Source organism: Betta splendens, chromosome 1 (assembly GCF_900634795.4).
Source record: "Betta splendens chromosome 1, fBetSpl5.4, whole genome shotgun sequence".
Taxonomy (NCBI): domain Eukaryota; kingdom Metazoa; phylum Chordata; class Actinopteri; order Anabantiformes; family Osphronemidae; genus Betta; species Betta splendens.
Window position 1 is genome coordinate 6,404,003 of NC_040881.3, and position 21,673 is coordinate 6,425,675.

At 45.8% G+C, this 21,673-nt stretch overlaps 1 protein-coding gene and 1 long non-coding RNA gene across 2 annotated transcripts; both read left to right on the top strand.

Annotated features, from left to right (window-relative positions):
- Positions 1 to 4,298: 4,298 nt before the first annotated feature.
- Positions 4,299 to 12,356, top strand: LOC121202300 (uncharacterized). The gene is made up of 3 exons (XR_008694588.1): positions 4,299 to 4,859; positions 6,802 to 6,909; positions 7,516 to 12,356. It is a non-coding gene; the product is annotated as an uncharacterized LOC121202300 (long non-coding RNA).
- A 1,874-nt stretch (positions 12,357 to 14,230) lies between these two features.
- On the top strand, positions 14,231 to 21,594 carry LOC114857109 (mitochondrial calcium uniporter dominant negative subunit beta). The gene is made up of 8 exons (XM_029153275.3): positions 14,231 to 14,720; positions 19,853 to 19,922; positions 20,022 to 20,186; positions 20,268 to 20,372; positions 20,508 to 20,668; positions 20,748 to 20,951; positions 21,048 to 21,164; positions 21,345 to 21,594. Exons 1-8 carry the CDS (start codon positions 14,613 to 14,615, stop codon positions 21,420 to 21,422), a joined length of 1,008 nt encoding a protein of 335 aa, XP_029009108.1. The 5' UTR covers positions 14,231 to 14,612; the 3' UTR covers positions 21,423 to 21,594.
- Positions 21,595 to 21,673: the final 79 nt, after the last annotated feature.

The following is a 21,673-nucleotide window of genomic DNA, read 5'->3' on the forward strand; positions in this document are numbered from 1 at the left end:
GGTTTATTGTTGGCTTCGTTACACACACCGATTTACGAGCAGGAGCGCAAACAGTTGAGCGCCGAGTCCTGAAGGGCGGGTCGACTAAGGTGGTGTGTCCACCGGCAGCCACAAAGGTTGGTGTGTCGGCACATCAAAGCGGCGAGAGAGCACGGTCCAACAAGCAGTAAACCGCTTCATGGTATTAGCAATTTGCCCATGTGCCTCTATCTTCATGGCTCTTAAACATCTCATTCACTGAGACATGAGAAGGACGACAGGAAGCGAGCGCTCACTACAGCACCAGCGGTCGGTCCAGAGTGGCTGAACTCCATGCAGCGTAAGGTACATGGCACAAATAAAGCACATCTTGTTTACACGCCCGGGGGTGTATTGAAATTTGAGTTTGACCAAAGTTAACATTCAACTTTTCTGTTTTGATCTGCATGAGGGGTATTCAAATCACTGTAAGCGAGAAAAAAAACACATATTTTACTTTGAACTGCATTGATGTCAAGTGTAATATGTGTCTTTGTGTGAGGAGTTGTCAGACATCAAATAAATGCAGAAGCTGGTAATAATACACTTTTTTTCTTCAAATCAGCGTCAGTAGAATGTTTTAATCTGAACCCCACAGGAATGGAGGCTGTTTCGGGAAAATTAATTGCTTTCACTGTTGAAAAATATTTAATTTCTTGACCGCAGCTTGTTGAAAATATGAAGTGTGCATTTGTGAAACCTCTAAAATGTCTGGCAAGATCTCATTCCTCAACCCAATTACATCTCTTACTGCTGTATTCATTCAGAATTCCGCTGTGTTGACGCATCACAAAAGCGTGACTGCATTAACACTGCAGAGATTGCGTGCACGACACCGACACCTTCCCAGTCGTCCTCGGCGTGTCTTACTTTTACATTTGACCTCTGTGCGGCGCCGATTGCACTCCATGAAGAAACGGGCCACATTTACTGCCTCAAAGTCGTAAACAACTCCCCCCTGCAATAAAGTGATCCTTGGCAGGCTCACATCAAATACGAATATGGATGAAAGACAGAAGCGTAGCACCTCCAACACGGCTCCTGTATGTGCCGTTACATGCAGCAGAGTTCATTAAGCTGAGTATGTGAGGAGAGATAAAGGCCCCTGTACTGTGGGATTTCCCCTGCTAGTATTCTGTCTGAACACGACCTCCAGTGTCTTTGAATGTGGTACAAATGCATGGCTGAGGGCGTGTTCTCATCAGGCCTCAGATCCCAGATCCTGTCTTCTTTCCGCACACAGATGGACGTTCTTCCCTCGTCTGTGTCTCTCTTTCTTTTTTTTACTAGCATGCTAGTTAAACGGTACACAGCGATTGAAATATGTCTTTGATAAGGATGAAGAATTGATTTACGGCCGTACTTTTATCGTGGCTCGCTCAAAAACCCGCTGCCCCCGAGCGCTCCTTCCTGTGGAGAGGAAACTACCTGCTTTGATTTATAACCCCACGGATGGAAAGCTGTCGCCTGGACACCAGTGTGCGAAAACCCTGACATCTCTTCAAGGTTCTGTCACAGTGATGACCACTGGGGAAACCAGACGCTCAGCCTGATGGTCTAACTTAACAGTTGGACCTTAATATATATATAAGTGGGAAATGATGTAAATATGATCAGTTCACCCACATTTGGCCTCATCAGCCAGAAACCTACCTTCACACAGCACATCCCATTAAAACCCAGTCCTGACATCCTGAAAATTCATAAAGTCATAAAAGTTACTGATTTCATTTTTGTCAACATCTGCATGCACTCTTCAGTTGAATACTTCTACTTACTACATAGTGCAAAGCCAATGAGATGATAACGTAACATAGGTCCCCAACAGAACCCCGAACTTTGTTCTGTTTAATGTGACAGCAGTCAGCGCCTGAAATGCCAAAGGCCACAACATCTTATTAGCGTGACTGGTGAAACGCTACAGATACAGATAAATCAGTGTGGATCCTTCTAAACAGAATGGATTTATAATCACAACCATCGCTGCTCTATATAGGCACGTTGCCACTGCACAGCAGAGGTGGGACGGATGTCGAGCCCCTGAGCTGAGCAGCTCGCTCACACCAAAATAAAATGCCTTTATGTTGTTTTTAGCCTTTGTAAAGTCAACAGTTGTTTGTACCAGGGCGCTACAGATGGGACTTCCTGTAGTGGAACACATTGGCAATAACCCGACAGGGGCTTCAGATAAACTGGGATCTGCATTGGAAATGCACTTCATCTCCTAGGGCTACAGGCCCTCCTCCATTGTTTCATGGCTATCTTGACACCCACTCACCAGAATGGAGGCACGCCGCAATGAACCCTGGGATCTGTGATCCCGCCACCGATAGGCACAGCAGTGCCACAGATTCCATTAAGCTCCAAATTAAAGCAGGCACATCAAAGCAGCAGTGAGGAGGCAGCATGGAGATGTGACAGGGAGAGGGGGAACGAAAATGAGTGAGTCGAGAATAAAGAACAAAAAAAAAAAAAAACGAAGCCTCATTTACGCAATCCCCGAACGTGACAGAGCCTAATCCAAATCAATATCTGTGAGTGGTGGAGTGTTGTTACAATGCTAGTGTGGAACATATTAGCAGAAGATGAAAGCATCAAAGTGGCTTGCGAGATGAAATTATGTCTTTTATAGAATGAGAAATTACTGGAAAACTCAGGCAGAGCTGGCACTCGTTTTTGCTAAGGTGTAAACGTTCTTATACGTGACGGTCCGTGCGTGGACAGGATGCAGTAGCTCTGTTTGGACACTCACACCTGACTGACGGGCTCAAGGTGGGACACATTTCCACTTTGCAATCATCTTCAGCTATTAGATTAAGGAAATCACAGCACAGAAAACATATAAATGTGTATTAAACTTTGTTCAGGACCTGTGACATGAATCTCATGTTAGTCATTTTGGAGAGCTCACTTTTCAAGTCCCTGTCTGAAGCCTTGACTTGTGCCCTCTGTGAGGAAGGTAAAGCGAGAGGGGGCCTTTGGGATCGCATTGTCTCTATAGATAATCTCTGTTTATTTTTCTGTCCAGGGTGGAAAATTTTCAACAAATCCCTCGGGTTTCTGCAAGTGTTTTATCACTGAGAGATTTTCCTCGAGACGATGCTTGTGATATGGGAACGGGGAGGACTCTACGTGATGCCGCCTGCATCGTTCCCAGATCCAGGGAGCCAAGAGTGCACTCTGCACAGTATTGGAGGGGGGAGTTTTGGGGGTGGAGGAGGAGGGGGGGTCGCCTGTGGCCTTAGAACACTTTGGCTGATTGCATCGCCACACGAGCGTGCCTTCAAAGCCGTCCTTACCCCACCGCCCAGTTTGACCAGATAAGTGCCCCCTAACGCTGCGGTTCAGCTACGGGACAGGAAGGCACACACAGGGGTCAGCGGCGGTGCCATCTGCTCCCCACGCATGGCAAATATTGGACTTCCACATCAACAAGACGCCTGGCTCTCCAAACACGTACGTGGACTGGCTCTGCAGCCGGCTGCACCTTTGATCACTTTATGGGCTTTATATTGAGTTTTGTTTGTCTTTATATTTATATAGATTCAGGCTGTTTGTTCGACCGCTCATACGAGTATGGCGACGGCAACGTTGATTGAGTCGGCGTGTTTTTTCTATCATTTCGAATGGCTGCCATCAGGCCGGCGTACGGCGTTAGCAACGAGTATTTGCAGCGCTGCGATGGGTCAACTCGCCGTGACATCACATTCCTGCGCGTCGCCTCCTCGGAGCAACCGACGTAACTCAATCTGCCAGTAACAATTCGACAAATGGACGGCGGCGTGTCTTTTGCCCTGTGGTGGTTTCTATCTGAATAAGAATGCCAGCCCCATGAATTCACACCACACACACACACACACACACACACACACACACACACACACACACACACACACACACACACACACACACACACACACACACACACACACAACCCTCCGCAGTCCCGGCCCTCGACTGGTTCCACCACCTTTAAGTCTACGCGTCAAGCGGTGTCAGCAGCTGTCACAGACGCCGTATCGAGTTGCACGCAGGCAGCCGAGCCAGCGCCTCCAGGTTCGCAGCTCGCCGAGGTGGCTCTCGCAGCAGCTTTTCATCTTTTGCTCTTTATATCTCCCCGATACGTCGACGTATCCTTTGCCTCGCATTCTTCGTGTCACAGCCGGGCTGTTGGCTCCCGGTTGCTAACACATTATCAGGCCAATCAGGAGATAATGACTATCATCTGGATCTGTGTTTAATTAAGTTGTTTCCAGTACTTTCTAACAGCACACCTCTATTTCCCCCACGTCCTCAATCTTCCACCACAAAACTGCTCTCTCATGACTTCACCTGCGAAGGTGCTTTCCACTTGCACACTAGGTGAGACCTGAGGGAGTTTGCCTCTCAACAGCCAGGGCCCCCCAGAATCCATAATAATACTCAAAACTTCAATTACACGTGTGGTTCCAACCATTTGATGAATGAATGGTTTACTTGCCGAGACAACAAAGGAGGTATCTGGATACAGTCACCGCGCTGGGTAATAAACCCGGGGAATATCAAAGCGTTTAGTCGGTTTAAAGACAAGCATGAACTCTGGCATGTAAGTATGAGCTGTTCTCCAAGTATGAATCTCTGCAGTGTGTGAAACAGTCATGTGGGGCCTTGACACAAAGCCAAAGAAAACAGAATCTGCTTTGCATAAGAGACAAAAGTTGCACAATAGAGTCGGTAATATCTGGTCAAACAAACCTGTGATTGATGCATTTCAGACAATAGGATAGTTCAGCACTGAAAAGGATCATGGGACTGTGACCAAAGAGCCTTTAGATCACTTTTCTGGGAGAGGCCTGAATGCGGTGAGTGCTTCACCCAGTGGTTATTGTGTTTTGTTTGGAAAACTCTGCTTTATATTACAGCTAATGGGAAACAAATTGTCTGGGCATGTAGTCCCCTAAAACGGAGGGATTCCCTCGTCCAAATCCACAGCCGATAGACGGAGACAGAGAGGTTTAAGCCTCAGACCTTCTTCTGTTTGGTTTGGTGTGGTGTGATAATGACAAGGAAGACCGGGAGTCCTGGCAAGGGTGTGGACCCCCCCCCCCCAAAAAAAAACATTCACGTCGCGTTAAAAAGCCACAACACCACAAGGAGAGGAGATGGGAAACGCTGACGAAGGACGGGCAGAAAGCTGCAAGAGAGACTGTTAGCAGCAGTGGACGGAATTCAGGGAGGAAAGAGAGACCACATACAGACGAGAGAACAAAGGGCCTGTTATTGGGGTTTGACGATAAAGGGAAGACTTAGTGTCCACTTGTACAGTACGACGAATACCCAGGACTCACGCCGGCGACTGAACCCACGTCAGGCGTGGAATTCGAGGCGAGGCTGCTAAAAATGTTTGCAAATCATCCAACGTGGTGGCCACATGTCGGCTTCAGGACTCGAGGAGCGGGAGGCGGTGACGAAATGACACGGCGAGCGTGGCTGCACGTGCACGCACGCACAAGCGAGCGTGTGTGTGCGTCTGCTCACGGTGAGAGGGTGGGGCGTCGAACAGAGGCCCCTCCAGTCCAGACTTGAAAAGGCATTCTTTCATCATTGCTAATCTCCCAAACATAAACATGAGAACATCCATGCAGTCTATCTCTCAGGGCCAAAGGGGTGACCCTCCCATGACTGGAGATGCGGGACAGCACGTGTGCAGCACAGTGGGCGCTTCTGGATGTCGGCCCGTTTGGGTTAACAAGCGTTATTGTTGGTTTTATAACAGTTGTGTGCAAGCATTTTTCGCGGGGGGGTAGTTTTGAAGGTGTGCAGAAAAGACGCGCATGTGTGTTTATGCTAGCAAAGATGTGTGTGTTCCTGCGCTGCTGGGGCAAATCGGGCTCCACCATCAGGGCGCGACTCGACACGCGAGACAGTTTCATCCGCAGCAACCGACAATTAGTCATTTTTCCACAATAAGCGTGTAAACCATAATTGCGTGTGGTTTCCACAGGAAAAAATATGTCGCCGGCGCTGAATTCTCAGCTGACGGGGGACAAGGAGAGAAAGGATAGCTGCGTCTACGAGTCAAGGAGCGCTATCGGAGGCAGATTGGACGGACGGTAGCGTGGAACCGGCGGCACGCGGCGGCGGCGCCGGGGCTCCTCGTCGCCGCCCGGCTGCGTGGGATTAAACCAACACACGCGTGCGTCCGCGACGGCACCGCTGCCCGTCCACGAGCCGGGGCTGTTTGTGCAGAGCGTTTAAGAGATAAGGCCTGTGAGTTAATGCAGACGTACCGCCGTAATCCAGCCCCCCCTCCCTCCCCCCCAGCACTCTAACAGCTAACTGCTTCCCTGCGCTTCAGCGGCGTATCTGTGACAGATTAGGGCAGATCACCGAGGATTACCTCCACCAGACGCAGCCGCTACACGTTGACCAGAGACAAGTGTTAAGGTGTTAAGGGGTTGATCACGTGCTGGAAGGAGGCTCTTACTATTAATTCTTACCAGGCAGAAAGTTTCAAAACAATATTAATGTGAAGCCCGGCGACGCCTCTTCACGCGATGCAGGGAGTTGCTGTGTTGTTGTGAAGGAGCACAATGCCCTGATACCTGTGCTTCCTCTGGGATGATGCTGCTGCTGCTGCACTGAAAATAGGTCAAGTCTTGTTTTTGTTATTTGCTGGATTAAAGACATCTACAGCGCCTGCTAGTTACTGATGATCAGTCTTCACTAACAACACAAGGCGCATTCAGTACCCAAAGCCAAAGATCTAACAGACAAATCATTACTTTATTTTCTTTGTTCCAGACTCAACAACTTCGTGGTTCTGTGGTTCTCATCCCAGCATCCGGTGGCGGCTTTGGGAACTGCACGCTGGGAGGGGAAAAGGTTTATCTCATGGATTTGATGTGGCATGTGAGATAAACTGATACTGATATCCTACCACTTTTTAATGTGTTGCTTCTTGGCATTTTAAGGGCAACATTTTACATATGAAATGCATACGAAATGAGGGAAACTTTCTAACTTGTGGGAGTTGTTCACAGTTAAAGCCCAGAGAGAATATTTTACCCATTTCCATTAGAAAAGAGCCTGAATAAATTAGCAACGTCCTTTATCCTTCTTTATCTAGCCACAGCACTTGACAGCAGCCATCTTGTTTATGATTAATAATATATGTGTTAATTATTTAATATGTGTATACTTTATAATTCGTATATATTAAACTGCTTAGCTTTTATTCACAGTCTTTTCATGTGTTTTTATCTTCAAAATAACTTCTCAAACTGTGCATCACTGAACTGAATCAAATGCATCAAGGGGAATAGTATTAGTGTTACGAAGAGGTTAATTATTTTATATACGTAGATCACATGCCCAAGGTCCTATTGAAGCATAATATGAAATATAAGAGAAAATGTAAAATGGCTGGAAACAAAACAAAATGTGTGTGTGTGTGTGTGTGTGTGTGTGTGTGTGTGTGTGTGTGTGTGTGTGTGTGTGTGTGTGTGTGTGAGATAGGCAGATAAGGGTGAGCGAGGGTGTTTTGAGACCCCACCTGGATTGAGAACAAGCGGGGGTTCGACGAGGGACGCGGACGCTACACGGCGCACACTACAAAGGGCTGGCGGGGCGAGGTGCACGGACGCCATAACACAGCCAAAGTACCATTGTTCTATCCCTGTTTCATCTCTCCTCCTTCTCTCCAAATATTTGGAGGAACGCTCTGAATAACATACTGGTACTGAGAGTATTGCACTCTGTATATTGTTGAAAGGAACTGAGGCAGTCTGAGTTTTTCGCTCTTCAAAGACGGTTGCTTTGTTTTGTTTGGGTTTTGTTTGCTCCTGTATTTGAATTGTGTACCGTGATTTCGTGGATATCTCATTGTTCCAGGATTCGAGATTGTTGAACGGAGAAGCGCCCACTGGCTCATTTATTTTCATTGCGTCACGTGAATCATTGTAATTGCGACACACGGGGAAAAACAGGCTGAAAAGATGCAAATAATAACAACCAGCTCCCGTTTCCTGCTGCCGCTACTGGGTAGCTGAAGAAGTTTAGTTCCCCTTCATCATTAGAGCTTCAATAGGACGGTTCCTATACAGACTTCCAGGGTGCACATTTCCATACGCGAGTCAATGGGAAGTCAGTGATTAAAAATCCAAGACCACAGCTTTGCATCTGAGTTCAAAAAACACCGAGCAGAAAGCGTGGAGCTGGGCTATTAATCATGTGATCAGTGGGGGATGAGTGCGAAGCTTGACGGTGCAGGGTTACAGCATCGTCTTATAGGGTCGTTTGATAGCCCTTTCCTGGGGACCCCAGCATTGATTGGGCCCTGAGGGTGCCCTGCGGCGCTGCCCCGTTGCCAGGGACTGACTGACAGCTCTAATGAAGCCTGCCATCGTCGGGCAAGGGACCGCTCCAGAGCAGGCACCGAACTTCAATCGGCTTGTGTGACGTCCAAAGAGTTTTGATATCTCGGCAGCGGCGAGGGGGTAGAAAGGAGACCCCTGTGGGAGACAGGCAGCCCTGGCCTGCCTTTGAATATCGCCGCGTTTACCGCGTGTCAGTTCTCGGTGTTGGAGATGCACAGAAGGGAGATGTGGGGTTGGACGGGTGGGGGTGGTGGGGGTGACGGGTGGCTCTGGTGAATTTTTCATAAGCAAAAAGAGAAAAAAACAGAGAAGGCCCCGCTGCCCCATGGGACCAGGTTCAGATGTTGTCATGTGAATGCAGACGCTGACGTTCTGTCGTTGTGCTAGTTCACAATGAGGACTGTTTGAATTGCGAGGGTTCGGTGTTGCAGCTTCGTTCTCTACTTGAAAAAAGAGAAAACATGTCAGGTCTGTAGTTTTTCTCATGCTTCAGTCACAGAAGTTGAAACTCTCTGCATCCCTCTATCCGCCACACACACACACACACACACACACACACACACACACACACACACACACACACACACACACACACACACACACACACGCTCCGTCTCCCTCTGATGGAGGGATGTTGAAGAGCAGTGGAACCTCAGAAGGCTCATCCTCACTTTGTTCTATTATTCACCATCTCTGGCTTCAGAACTCTCTAGGATCTCCATGGGGTTACACTCTCTATCCTGATGGAAAGACTCCTGCGCCGCTGAGAGCCTGTTTACTCCCCCGGCCCGGGCCCCGCGGTCCACTGGCGTATACAAGCAGTCCCTCCACTTCCATGCTCACATCAGAGCCATCAAAAAGAAATCAAAACCAGACTGGTGCGAGCCATTTGTTAATCTCATGTTCCCTGGCACTGTTCGGAGCTACTTGCCGAATGAAAACGCGTCTGGCAGCTCACCTAAAGAGCCCGGGCCGCGACACTCTGTCCAGCGCTCATCTCCTTTTGTTTTGTTCGCTTAGTCCAAATCTTTACATCCTCGCCCACTCTGATACAATGCGATCCCGTCTCAGAATGCTCATTTGTACCAGCATAAATAGTTATTTGAAAGATAAAAGCAAACATGTTTGTTTTTTGTTTGTGTTTTTTCCTCTCCTCAGCTCCCCCAAGGCATTTATGAGCACTTTGGTAATAAGGACCAGAGAAGGATTTCGCTGAAGAAGAGGAGCAGAGGATGCTTTGATGTACTCTTAGATTAAGTGAAGTCTACGGTGATGTCTACAAAAATACATGCAGCACATACACTCAGCTCAGCGAAGTGGATTCCTCTCAGCTGGTCCTTCCTCTCTGGTCCCAAACCATCGCAGCATGAAAGACAGTTTGTATGTTCTGTGGCAGCAGGAGACTTGTACGGACCTTGTCGACAGCTTCAGATGAACCGTTCCCCAAAGAAACACAAACTAGGGGGAATTTTTTTTTCAGAAACTTGCTTTTTCCCCCCCAAACCAGAGATTTTCCCCAACAAAAATCTAAACTTTTAAAAAGACTGGGTTCAGAGTTGCTTTGATTTTCGTTTTTTTATATACATTGCTCTGGTTAAAAGAGATTCAGCAACTAGGCAACGCTCTGAAGACGAGCGCGGGCCGAGCGTCCCGACGCAGCGCCGGGGTCTGAGTCAGAGGAAACCTCTGAGAGATGGAGACAGTGGGAAAGATTTTGTAACTTGTTATGAAATAGCATTTTCAATACTAAATCTTATATTAAGTTTTCAACATTGGTCTAAGTGCGATGAGCTTTTCAGCCAGAGGCACCAAAAAGTCTTAACTCTATCCTTTTGCTATTTCGTTTATTCTAATTACTTGGTTAGTAAGCGGAGGTCCAGTGACGCTGTCAAGACCGCGTTGGGCTCAGTAAAAATGTGCAATAAGTGGGTTTACAAATCAGCAAGCGGGCGGTTTCTTAAAAGAAACCCTCCTTGGCTCAGTGGCTGCTGCGATTCCCCGTATGCGCTGCGATTTGTATTTGTTTAGGCTGTTAATGAAAGGTCACATGAATAATTGAACATAAACAAAGCATGTGATTTCTAATGAGCTGCGCCTCTGTGAACACGTGAAGCCTGAGTGCATGTGGGATAGATTCTGATGATCGAATGCTGACCTCTACTGGACTGCGACCAAAGCCACTCCACACGTGCTGCACCCATAATGACTGAATACATTCATAGTAATCTAGTGCATTAGTAACAATTATTTATTCCTATTTCTATTTGGTCATTTGTGGTCAATGATGCCTGCATTGAATTCACTCTTTATATCTCTTCTTTAAAGCAATTACAGTATATAGTTAAATGATATCATTTCAGCAACTGAATATTACAACCTTATGTTTTCATAGAGGATTTAATGAAGCTCCATGTATTAGAGTGATTTTTTTTACCTTACACTGTCCAGCTGCCCCAAGGCCTCGCTCCTATCGACGGATAAAACACACCTTTTCCCTATTTTGTTGCCGTGCAAGTTCCGCTTCCCTTTTCCTCCCTACTTTTGAAGTTCCCCTCTCCTTCCCCACCCACACACAGCAGCGCTGCCACCCCACATGGCTCAATTAACATTGTGGGTCCAAGGGTGTGAATTATTTAGCGATGAATTATTAATAAATAATAACAATGAGGCTCTGGGGAGATGCAGCTCAGTCAATTAGGAGAGATGGGGAGAGCGAAGGCGAGCAGCGAGCGGTTGGAGGCGGCGGATCTGCGGCTGATCTGATCTCATCATTATCACCGCCCGTCAGACACAATTACCTCAGCCGCGCGCTCCCCAGCACTTCAAACAGCGGCCCTTCCCTGGGATTCTGACAGCCTCCACCTTCCACTATCTGGGCTCAGCCAGCGAACACAGCTCACTTCCACCGACTACATCACAAGCTTGTACAGTACAGCGTCGCGTTTTGCAACGCGGGCACGAAAAGCGTTTGTTTGTGATCGGCTGTAACAGGATGAAACCTGAAACATCAGCGCCTGTCAGAAGGTGACGGAGGCACAGGTCCTGTAAATAATCATGGTCCTCAGAAGTTAGGCATTTGTTGCTTTACAACAAAGGAAAAATAACAAAGCAAAATCCAAATATACAGTAAATTACTCAATATTTTCTTGCATAGGTATTTACACCACAAATACACATACATCGTCAAAGGTGCTTAAAAGCTTAAACCCATGGTTCGTCAATGTAGTCAGGGGTCGCAAATGATTTCTAAAAGTAACACCTACATGTGTCGCTTACACTATGAAACATCCAGTATATCATCGTTACCACAACGCTGTGAAAATACTTCTTGTACAATAAGGTTTACGTAGCTAGTGGAACATTCGCTGCCTCTCAGTGTAGGACAGAGTCATGACACAGCAGCTTGAAGATGAAGTGAAAAACAGTAAACTGAAGTTAAAAATATATAGGCGTTCATAAGTCTCATTCCCTGAAACAAGTTTATGCTCCTGAAGGTAAATATATTTTCATATTAGGAATGTGAGATTGTGTTTTATGTATAAGAAAACACAAGGTGGCGCCAAAGACCAACATGGAACTGCAGTGCAGGTATGTAGCTAATCATTCAAACATTTAATAAGTAAAATTGTAAATGTATTATCAGTATTTATATATGTTTTACAAAAAACAAGTAAATATTGTTATGCGCTTTTTGTATAACTTTAAAATGGTAACTTTACAATATACAGCTATCTTTGGTGCCTAAAACGGTGCTTGTGTAATGCTGATCTGCGTACAGCAGGTGGCAGTGTAATCCCACAATCATGACCTGACAAAGGCATCCATCAAAACTATTTATTTATTCTTTGCTTATGCATTGATCAATATAGACTCTCGAAGTAAAACGTGCCTTTGAAAATCAGCAATGTTTAAGCTGTTTCCGTAATGAAATGTAAAAGCATTTTTGTCATTTCAAATTAACTAATTAAACGTTATAGTGCAACTGGGTCCAGATCCGTGAGTCATCAGAACCAGATATTTATCACCTCACCATTTTCAATAATTAACATCTTTGTGAAAGCCAGATTTTATTATTGAAGTGCTGCTTCTCTCTATTGCCTGCAGCTCTACCAGCCAACTTCTTCCCACACTCCTCCCATAATGACTCCTTTTGGGGGAGGAGGGGGTGAATGCAGTCTTAAATGTTCGGCTTGTGGATTAATCTGGCACCAGTGGGTAAAACAGGAGAAATAGCAGTAGTTGTGCCCCGTTATTTTCCACATAGAAAGCTTGTATGTGCAATGATAACTGGTACATTTATACTGAATGTTCAATAATGTGTGTAAACTTAACTGTGTACACATAACCTCCTTGTCTAAAGCACATGGACTGTCATCTGTCTCAGGGAGTATGGATGACTATCATATTTTACAGGATTTACTGCACTGGTCTGTCCTGTAGGGTAGAACATAAGGATGTTTGCTGAGGTCTATCACTCTAATCTAATCTTGTTATACAGTAGTAGAAGGTAGATATCTGTAGCCTGTTAGAATAGAAAAGAAAATGCTTCACTTTGCACCAGTCGAGGCTCTTTTTGGGATCATTATTAAAATGCAGCTCCACTTTGTCTTCCCATGCACTCATTGCATGTTGATTAATTGCTGCCAAATTAATTTCTTTTGTTTGTCTAGGTTTGTTGGGCTTGAAGGCCAGTAAAAGGCAATCAGATGCAGTTTTGCCTGTTGCAACTGCTATTCCATTAACCAGCCTCAGGTTTTTAAGTCCATAGCTTATCTGTGATGTGTTTAAATATTAATGAGCAGTCTGACAGCGCCTGAATCAATGGTGTCCTAAATGTGATTTTCTAAATTGGCATTTTGACAGGTCAGACCAAGAGTGAATTACTCCTTATTGACTACACAGCTCAGGGTCCATTGATTAGTTTCAAGGTAAAGAACTAAAACATCCACATCCATGAACTAGACAGGGAGTTTATACGGGCAACAAGTCTGGTCACATGGATCAGACATGGTAAACATGATAACGGTTTATAAACTGTAGGCCAAAAAACACAACATGTTTTGAAAGCACAACTAATTGTTTCCTATGTAATAAAAAATTAAAAAGAAATTACTTTCTTTTCCACCATTTGAACATTTGAATTACACAAAATTAAACAGATATTTTATATATTGTAATTCAAGTATTTAACTAAAAGTCTGTTTAATCTTACGCACGCCGAAATACAAATATTGAATTTGCAAAGACGCCTAATATGAAGAGAATATGCAAAGGAGAGTGTAATAAAAGAGTAAACCTGTGCCCCGTGTCTTAGCAGATCTTGGAAAAGCAGCCATAACAGGTAGGGAGCGTCTGTTCTATTAGCATCAGCAATTCATTGCAAAATTGTAATTTTTTATATTTTTGCAAATATATTATGTTCCTACTTTCCATATTTAATTTCTCACATTCTTTTAGGCCCATGGGAAATGATGTTTACGGTCACTAGCTACTGGATATATAATATTATATTGTATTTCTGCATCCAGCAGCTAGTGTTGTTCGACCAAACTTGACTAAATGCAAAGACGTGATGCCTTTTCTTCTCCATCTTGTTTCAGTGCAGGTGGCAAACATGCTATTATGCTGGAGTGTGAACCACAGTAAGAAACCCAATATAAACAAAATAAGTAAAAACTGATTATAAGTTTCTGACCTCCTCACATCGGTGCCTCAGCAATTGAAATGTCCTGTACATGAAACGAGTGCACACTATTTGTTGTCTTTTATCTTTTAAAATGCTTTCTAACCTTTCTAATTTTCCCTCTGACTGACATAAAGCATTGTGCTCTTGTGGGCATGCGCAATAGCGACATAGCTGACGTGAGCGCGCGGGACGACCCCTGATGGTCCACCGGCCTTATTTTGCTAAACTACTCATCTAGTGTGTTTGTGTTAGCGCTCTTTACTTAGTTGCGATGGAGCACATGCTCACACATAACACAACTCGTCACCCAGCTAGATAAACACTGCGCCTTCGTCTTGTTTATCTGCTGAGTCGCCGAGCGAGGACAGAAAAAAGGATACGAAGGGAGCGGATTGAGACACGGACCCCGCCTGTCAGGAGGAAGCGGCACGCAGCTCGGACTGGGCTGCGCCTCCCTCGGTCCCGTAGCTGCCGTCACGGCCGCAGCCCGTCGTCCGTGCTCCCGCGTGGAACCTGCTATGTCCCACGGCAGCTAGCCTCGGCCGACGACGATGGCTTCGCTGCGGATGGTCCGCAAAGTTACGGGCGCACTTTTGGGAAGTCTCCGTCCACTTCGCTGCGGTCTGGTACCTGTTCGCCCGCTCGCGTTCCGTCACCAGGTAAACGAACCCGCAACTGGCCGATCAACGCACGCACGCACGCACGCACGCCCGACACACACTGCGCTGAAACTACAACATCTTTTCGAATGAACTGTTTTCCGGCTCCGTGAACGCACCACGGCGCGCTCGGCGTTAGGTGTAGCTCAAGCTAATCTTCCCGTGAACCCAGCGGTTTTAACAGCCGCTAAACTTTTTTCTTTTGTTTTGCGTGACTTTTCGCTTCCACTACTCTGTTCTCACCAACACAGCGTCCACGAAGTTAATCTGGTTCCTGGACGTTTTTAATGGTGTGGATGTTTTTAGTTACTTCTAAACTCTAACTACAGCATTTCTCTGTCACTTTACAGTCAGCGATTCAGTGTGTTACTCAAAACTGTGACTGGTGCATCATCAGATCTTATCTGTGTGTGTGTGTGTGTGTGTGTGTGTGTGTGTGTGTGTGTGTGTGTAATTCACTGAAGTGTTTGCACACGTAATCCAAGTGCAAACACTTCCCATGGTGCAGGAGGAAATACTGCATCAAGTGAAGCCACAGAAGCCGTGGGGTGTTTTACTGGTCCTCTGCACTCATAATGTTATCGATGAGCTGTTACTGAGTCCAGCCTACATTCTATTTCTTTTTATCGTCCATTTTGTCGTGCTCTGTGAGAGATTGCAGAGGTCAGCAAAGTCGTGACCCGACCAGATGAGCTCACGTCTGCCGGTGCACAGAGCTGAGGGCCTGGACACCGCGGTATCATTAGAGCCGTTCTCATTATCGTCCTCCGTGCTCGATGGACGTGCTGTCATGACTCACTCCCACATGACTGAGATGAGATCTATTTTAGTGAACTGTGCGAGGAATTGGACTTGCAGTTTCCCTCTTCGCTGTGAGCGGCCCACGGCGCGGCCAGCCTCACGCAGCAGCTCAGTGAGCCGAGACATCGCTCCAAAAACGCACCTCGCTGTGTTCACTTTACATTATACAGGTCATTTTTCACCAAACTGTGCTTAATGTAATGGCTTCGCTGAGAGAGTCTGAATTATACGGGTGAATAATGATCTGCTGATTATGATGCAGGGGCACATTCATGTGGTGCTGTGGATAATTGTTAGTGTTTTCTCAACAGCCTTTCTGTTCTCCACAATTGAACAAGCTACACATATTTTGTGGTTGACGGGATTTGTAGCAGGGGTATTTTCACTTTGTTAGAATGGAATAGAATAGAATGATGTACAACAGGATGCCACTGGGTCACAATAGGCCATCTACAGAGTGTCCGAATGCAATTAATTATAGGTGGGTTATTAAATTGGCTCATTGGGTTCTGGGTGATTTGACCAAAAGAGGCCTCATCATCACAGCTTGTTAGAATTGATGTCGTCTGCTAGAGGAACTGGAGCAGGGGAGCTGCTTGCAAGTCAGAGAATGCCCCACAGCTTCAGATTTGCATGTGACTGTATTAAATAGAAGAGACTGGGTGGATTTCAGTTCATCTAACGCTGACCAGTAAAGCAGTCAGTGTTACGATATGAAGATGATCGCGTTTACTCACCAGCCGGAACCTGAACACAGGAATAAAAACAGCAACTCCACAGAAACAGGTTTAGAGATAACAGCCACATGCTGAAGGAAACCTGTTCTGGATCATATCTCTGTGCAGTACAAGTCTTCAGACGTGTTTAAGAGGCAGCAGAATGTTGGAGGCAACCATCCAAACAGTTTTCAGTCAGTTTTGAATCTTATTAAAGAAGCTAAATCCTTCTCTGTCCATTATCTATACTGTCTGAGCTGTGTGAATCCCTTAAGTTTGCAGAGGGGACATTTCTGTTGTTGCTTTGCATTCTAATTCAGCGCGGGATGAATGTTTTTGCTTTGGCTCCGTTGTAATCTGGCTCCTCTGGACCCTGAACGCCACATGGTTTTCTAAACCACTGACTCTCCTTTTTGTCCCGTTGCTTTTCAGGATTCAGCTGCTCTGTGCTTTGCTGAGCTGCAGTCTCAGGCTTGAGTGGTATCATGTGTCAGTCATACAGTAAATGTAGGTGGAGTGGTGATTCACTGAAGGTCCTGTGCTGAAAAACAAAATATCCTGCATCTACTTGTCACAACCCTGCTGTTCAGGATGTTGGATACTCTATTTTTTTAATAGCTTTTTCTTCACATCCTTTAGATACGTTGTTGCCTTTCTGTTCTCCACTTTCCCTCTTCTCCCTCTGTTGTCTTCGTGTCTTTCGAACCCAACCACATCATTACCTCCATAACAAAATGAATGCTCCCATGCAAATTGTTTGCCTTATTGTTTGTGCAGCTCGTTCTCCGCCATGATAACAGCCTGGTGCAACGCCATTTCTCCTCTTGACGGTCGTTTTTCACCCCGGCCTTCAGGGTGTTTTCCACACCCACGTACTTGTTTTTGTCACGTCTGCAGTACACAGTGAGTGATGAGTGCACGTGTGCGTGTGGGACGCGTCCCCGTCCCCTTGTCCTCGTGGCTGGAGACCTGTGGAGACCGTGGGAGGCGTCACCTCTGGGAAAGCTGAACGCAGCAGGCCGTAGCTCAGCAGTGGGGTGGGGGGGTTGGGGGGCTCGTGATGCAGTGACCTGCTGGGAGGCTGCAGGGATGATGAAGCCCCTTGTCACCGCCATAGCCCTGATCGTTGCTCAAGCAGCCAGCCGCGCTTGGCTGCACGCGGCGATGACGGTGCTGCGTTGGGCGTCTTTTCGCTCCGTTTTCTCTGTGGCCAATCGCTCGTCCCTCCCTCACGGTGTGGCATGAATAAGAGATGCGTGGCTTACGGGGTAAATATACCTTTAGCTGATTGCTGAGGAGAAAGAACAGTTGGGGGAAATTACGAGGTGATTGGGAGCAATTCTAATTGAAACCCAGAAGGGCGTGAAGGGCGAGTGAAAGACGGCGACCACTCAGAATATCGACTGGTTTGTTTAGTCAAGGTGATAAACGCTCCATGAGAAGCCTGTGGGGACGTTGGAGCAGAAGAACTCAGTCCTTTTGAGCTCCGTGCAAACACATCATAGAGGTTGCTTCTCTCGGTTCAGGGGCCTTCTGTGCTCAAGATCGAGTTCAATTATTTATTTTTTTTTTTTTAAAGACACAGTTGTTTCTATGTTTTTAGAAGCTGTTGGTTCCACTGAGACATCAGCTGACTCTCATTTATTTACATTGAAGAAGAAAAAGCTCGTCCATATAACTTCACACAGTTCAAGGCTATCATCGTCGTTCGGACTCTGTTCAGATTCGGTTCAGTCCATATTCATCACTGCTGACGGGGCCGTTAGCCTGCCGGCTGCTTGATCATCATAGGTCTCAAGCTGCATGAATGTGCCACAGAGATTGTGTTCTACTGATTTACTGTAGGATCCCACTGGGCTGTGTGCACATCGGTGCTGGCATTCAGCTGTGGCATTGACTCCGGCCATTGATTTTTACATACACACATGGATCCACCTGCCCACACAATTGCACACTCCCATTCAGGGAAGAGACAAATAGCTTGGCTGTGTGATTGAAATTTTGCGTAACTGATATTCAAATGCGTCTTTGCAGCTAATGCATGCACTGATAGCCAACACCTGCACCACTCAGATTAATGAAGCAGTTGGGACCATAAAGAACCGACTCAAGCTGTTTCACATAATGAAATTGTGTTTGTGGTTTAATGGTCACAGAAAAACTGGTTCAGGTTTTTCTTAGTTGCACTGTCTACAGCTGTACCTGTAATATGAGTATACTGTATATGTGTATATACTGTAGTTAGATTACACAAATCTGTCACGATTCAGATTCCTCTGTATAATTAGCAGCTGTGTCTTTAACAATGTCTGTCTGCCTTCACTCCCTTAGTTCTGATTACGACTTTACATGCAGATGAGAATGATTGAATATAGAATCACATCAGCCATCTCACCATATCTGCAGTTTAAATAATGCAGCTAAGTCTTTAGGGGTCCTCCTCCTTCCCACATGTTCACCTCTGTTGTGCCCTCAGCTGTCGGCTCATAACTGCAGGCGTCTGCAGATCCTGTGCACCTGAAGCCAAGCAGCGATAACCACAGTTAGAGCAGCAGGGTGAACGTTGACGTGAAAGCACTGTTTGTCCTCCTGAGGCTGTGGGGCGTCTGTCACACGGAGATCAGGTCATTTTATAGTTTCACACAAACAAAGCATGACTGTTCACATGGCGTCCCAGAAACTATCATCTTTGTGTATTTCCTTTGTCCGTGTAGAGCTGCTGTCCTGATGTGTAGGTGGTAAAGCTTCGTGGCTGCTTTCAGCTGTATATCACCATCTGGAGCTGAACAGCTTAAGCGCGTCTCATTGGAATCACTTTCACAGACGTCTTCGAGAGATGCAATATTTATAAAATCTCAATTCTGCATTCCCTTTTACGTTTAGTTATGTCCTGTATTTGTAGTTCTGATTACTACCATGTCTTAACCAGTGCAGTGTGTTGGTCTGCTGATCCATGCCGTCACCTGTAGACTCAACTTCCTGCCTTACTCCTCTTTAATGACAAATTGATTGACTCATTGCTTGAGTGAACGGAATGCAGACACTGGTTGCCACATCATGACAACCCCAGATTATGTATCATTGCTCAATAGCAGCTCAGTAAAACTCATTAACTGTAAAACTGTAAAAAAAAAAATCAGGAAACAACAGCCATATGCAGTATTAACAGCCTTAAATGTTAGTAGAAAGAGGAGTTAGCCTGTAAAGTGAAAGGACAACACCCAGTGAATGTCAAGTACAGGAGGAGAAGCTGTCTGGAATAATCCCCCACATCAGGACTGAACAGATGCGTGGTGTTGCAGCTGTGAGGCCGACCAGCATCTCATCAGGCACTGAACACCGACTCTTAAAAGTCATGCCTCAGCAAGATACAGCAGGATTCATCAGTCTGGCCTGTCAGCTGGTTGGGTTATGCACTGCTAGGAAAGGGGGTGAAGGCATTTCAGAGAGTGGTTGTATACTGTATGTGTTTGTGTAAAAGCAGGCTCAGAGCAAGGTTTAAGCTCTGAGGTAGTGATGGAACTCATTCATAAACCCAGTGAGCTGGGAACATTTATTTATGATTCATTCTGTGTTCAGTTCTGTTTTTCACTCCCTTACTCTATTTCCCTTTAGGTTAGACCCAGGTGTCCTGTCCTTGGAAACTGCCAGGCTCCTTTCTACAGTACACAGCTGCCCTCCAGTGGTAATGTGCTGTCATTACATCCACATGAAAATCACCACTGCAGCGGTGCCACCCTCTGCCTGTGATTGTGAACATTCCTGTTCACCTCATGTTTTGCAGAAGTGTCACTGAGATACAACCATGGGCGTTTGGCTCTGGAGGTTCATTTACCATCCAGGAACGAGAAGTGCCTGTTCTTCCTCAGACCCCTGCTGATGAGCGTTGGAGACCTGATTGCTGATGTGCAAAAGGAAGATCCTGGAGTCACTGCTTCTGTTTTCAAGGGTATAACACCACATTCTGTATGTTATGTGCAGTATATTAGCATTAATGCTGTCATTAGATGATGAACTGCTCCTCTGGCAGATGGAGAACGTGTTGCCACCTCAACACCATTAGAGGTTGTGCTGGACAAGGGCTTCCAACTCATCATCAATGATGCAGTTTATGACGTTCAGCCATGTGAAACAAGTATGAACACATTTGTTTCTATACATAAATTACCCTGATGACGTCTGTGTTGCAGCTGATAAACAGTTAAACCTCCAGTTTCCTTACTCTTGCTAGTCTTCATCCTCATCCACCTTGTTGTGGCCTCTGTTGCAGTGCAGACCTCGAGGAAACACGCGGCGGAGATGGAGGACGTGAAACATGTGGTGAACCTGCTCCACTCAGCGCTGCACCTGCCTGGACACCATCTGCTCAAAGAGAGGCAGCTGCTGGAAAAGCTGGACCTGATTAAACAGGAGCTCTCACCACTTGAACAGGTGCTGGAGGCGTCGTATGTGAGAACTGTTCATAGTGGGAGTTTAACCAGTTTATCTACAAACTCTGTGTTTTTGACAGATGAAGGCACAGCTGAGCCAAACAGCAGAGCGTCAGACGTCCAGGGTTCTATGGAGCGGCTTGGCCCTGCTGTCTGTTCAGGGGGGGGCTCTAGCCTGGCTCACCTGGTGGGTCTACTCATGGGACGTCATGGAGCCGGTCACTTACTTCATCACCTACTCCACCAGCATTGGAATCTTTGCTTATTATGTCCTGACCAAGCAGGCAAGTGTCAGGGCCTGAGGCAGTCAAACCAAACCAATCAAACTGTTTTAACCTTTGAACATCACGCTAACTGTGAATCTTTCATTCTTCTTTAAGGACTATGTGTATCCAGAGGCTAAAGACAGAAAGTTCCTGAATTACTTTTATAAAGGAGCCAGCAAGAAGAAATTCAATGTGCAGAAATACAATGAGCTGAAGGATGAGCTGGCTCAGGTTGGTAGATGATCATTTTTCAGTCTGCATAAAGTAAATAAAAAGTGGTTTAAATACAAGTAACTAATGAAGTATTAAATGATAATATTACCAACGATCAATCACTGTTTGGTAAATTCCAAATGTAATCATTAATTTAATAGTTCAGGATAAGTTGTGACGTCTTTGTATTTGTATCAGGTGGAGGAGGACCTGAGGCGCCTAAGATACTCAACACACCTTCAGCTGCCACTTGAACAGATTCAGCCAAAGCCATGAATGAAGTCAAGCCATGAAGATCTATCACTTGCATTGACACGCTCTTTTTATTTTGATAATGGCACCTCTTCACCAGAAGCCCATGTCGTTATGTTACTTTACAGTCTTGTAATGATGATTTAAGAAATGAAAACACTGAAATAAACAGGAGTAAAAGAAATTAAGAACTTAACATTCTGTGCAGACAAATGAGTCATGATTTTAATCACTGCTGGTGAATGAAGATGCTCGTTGTCTCATTTTGTACAAAA

Coding starts and splice junctions, on each gene's coding strand:
- LOC114857109 (XM_029153275.3), top strand. CDS start 14,613: ATGGCTTCGCTGCGGATGGTCCGCAAAGTTACGGGCGCACTTTTGGGA. Junction 14,721..19,852: donor CGCTCGCGTTCCGTCACCAG/GTAAACGAACCC, acceptor ATTTCCCTTTAG/GTTAGACCCAGGTGTCCTGT. Junction 19,923..20,021: donor TACACAGCTGCCCTCCAGTG/GTAATGTGCTGT, acceptor CATGTTTTGCAG/AAGTGTCACTGAGATACAAC.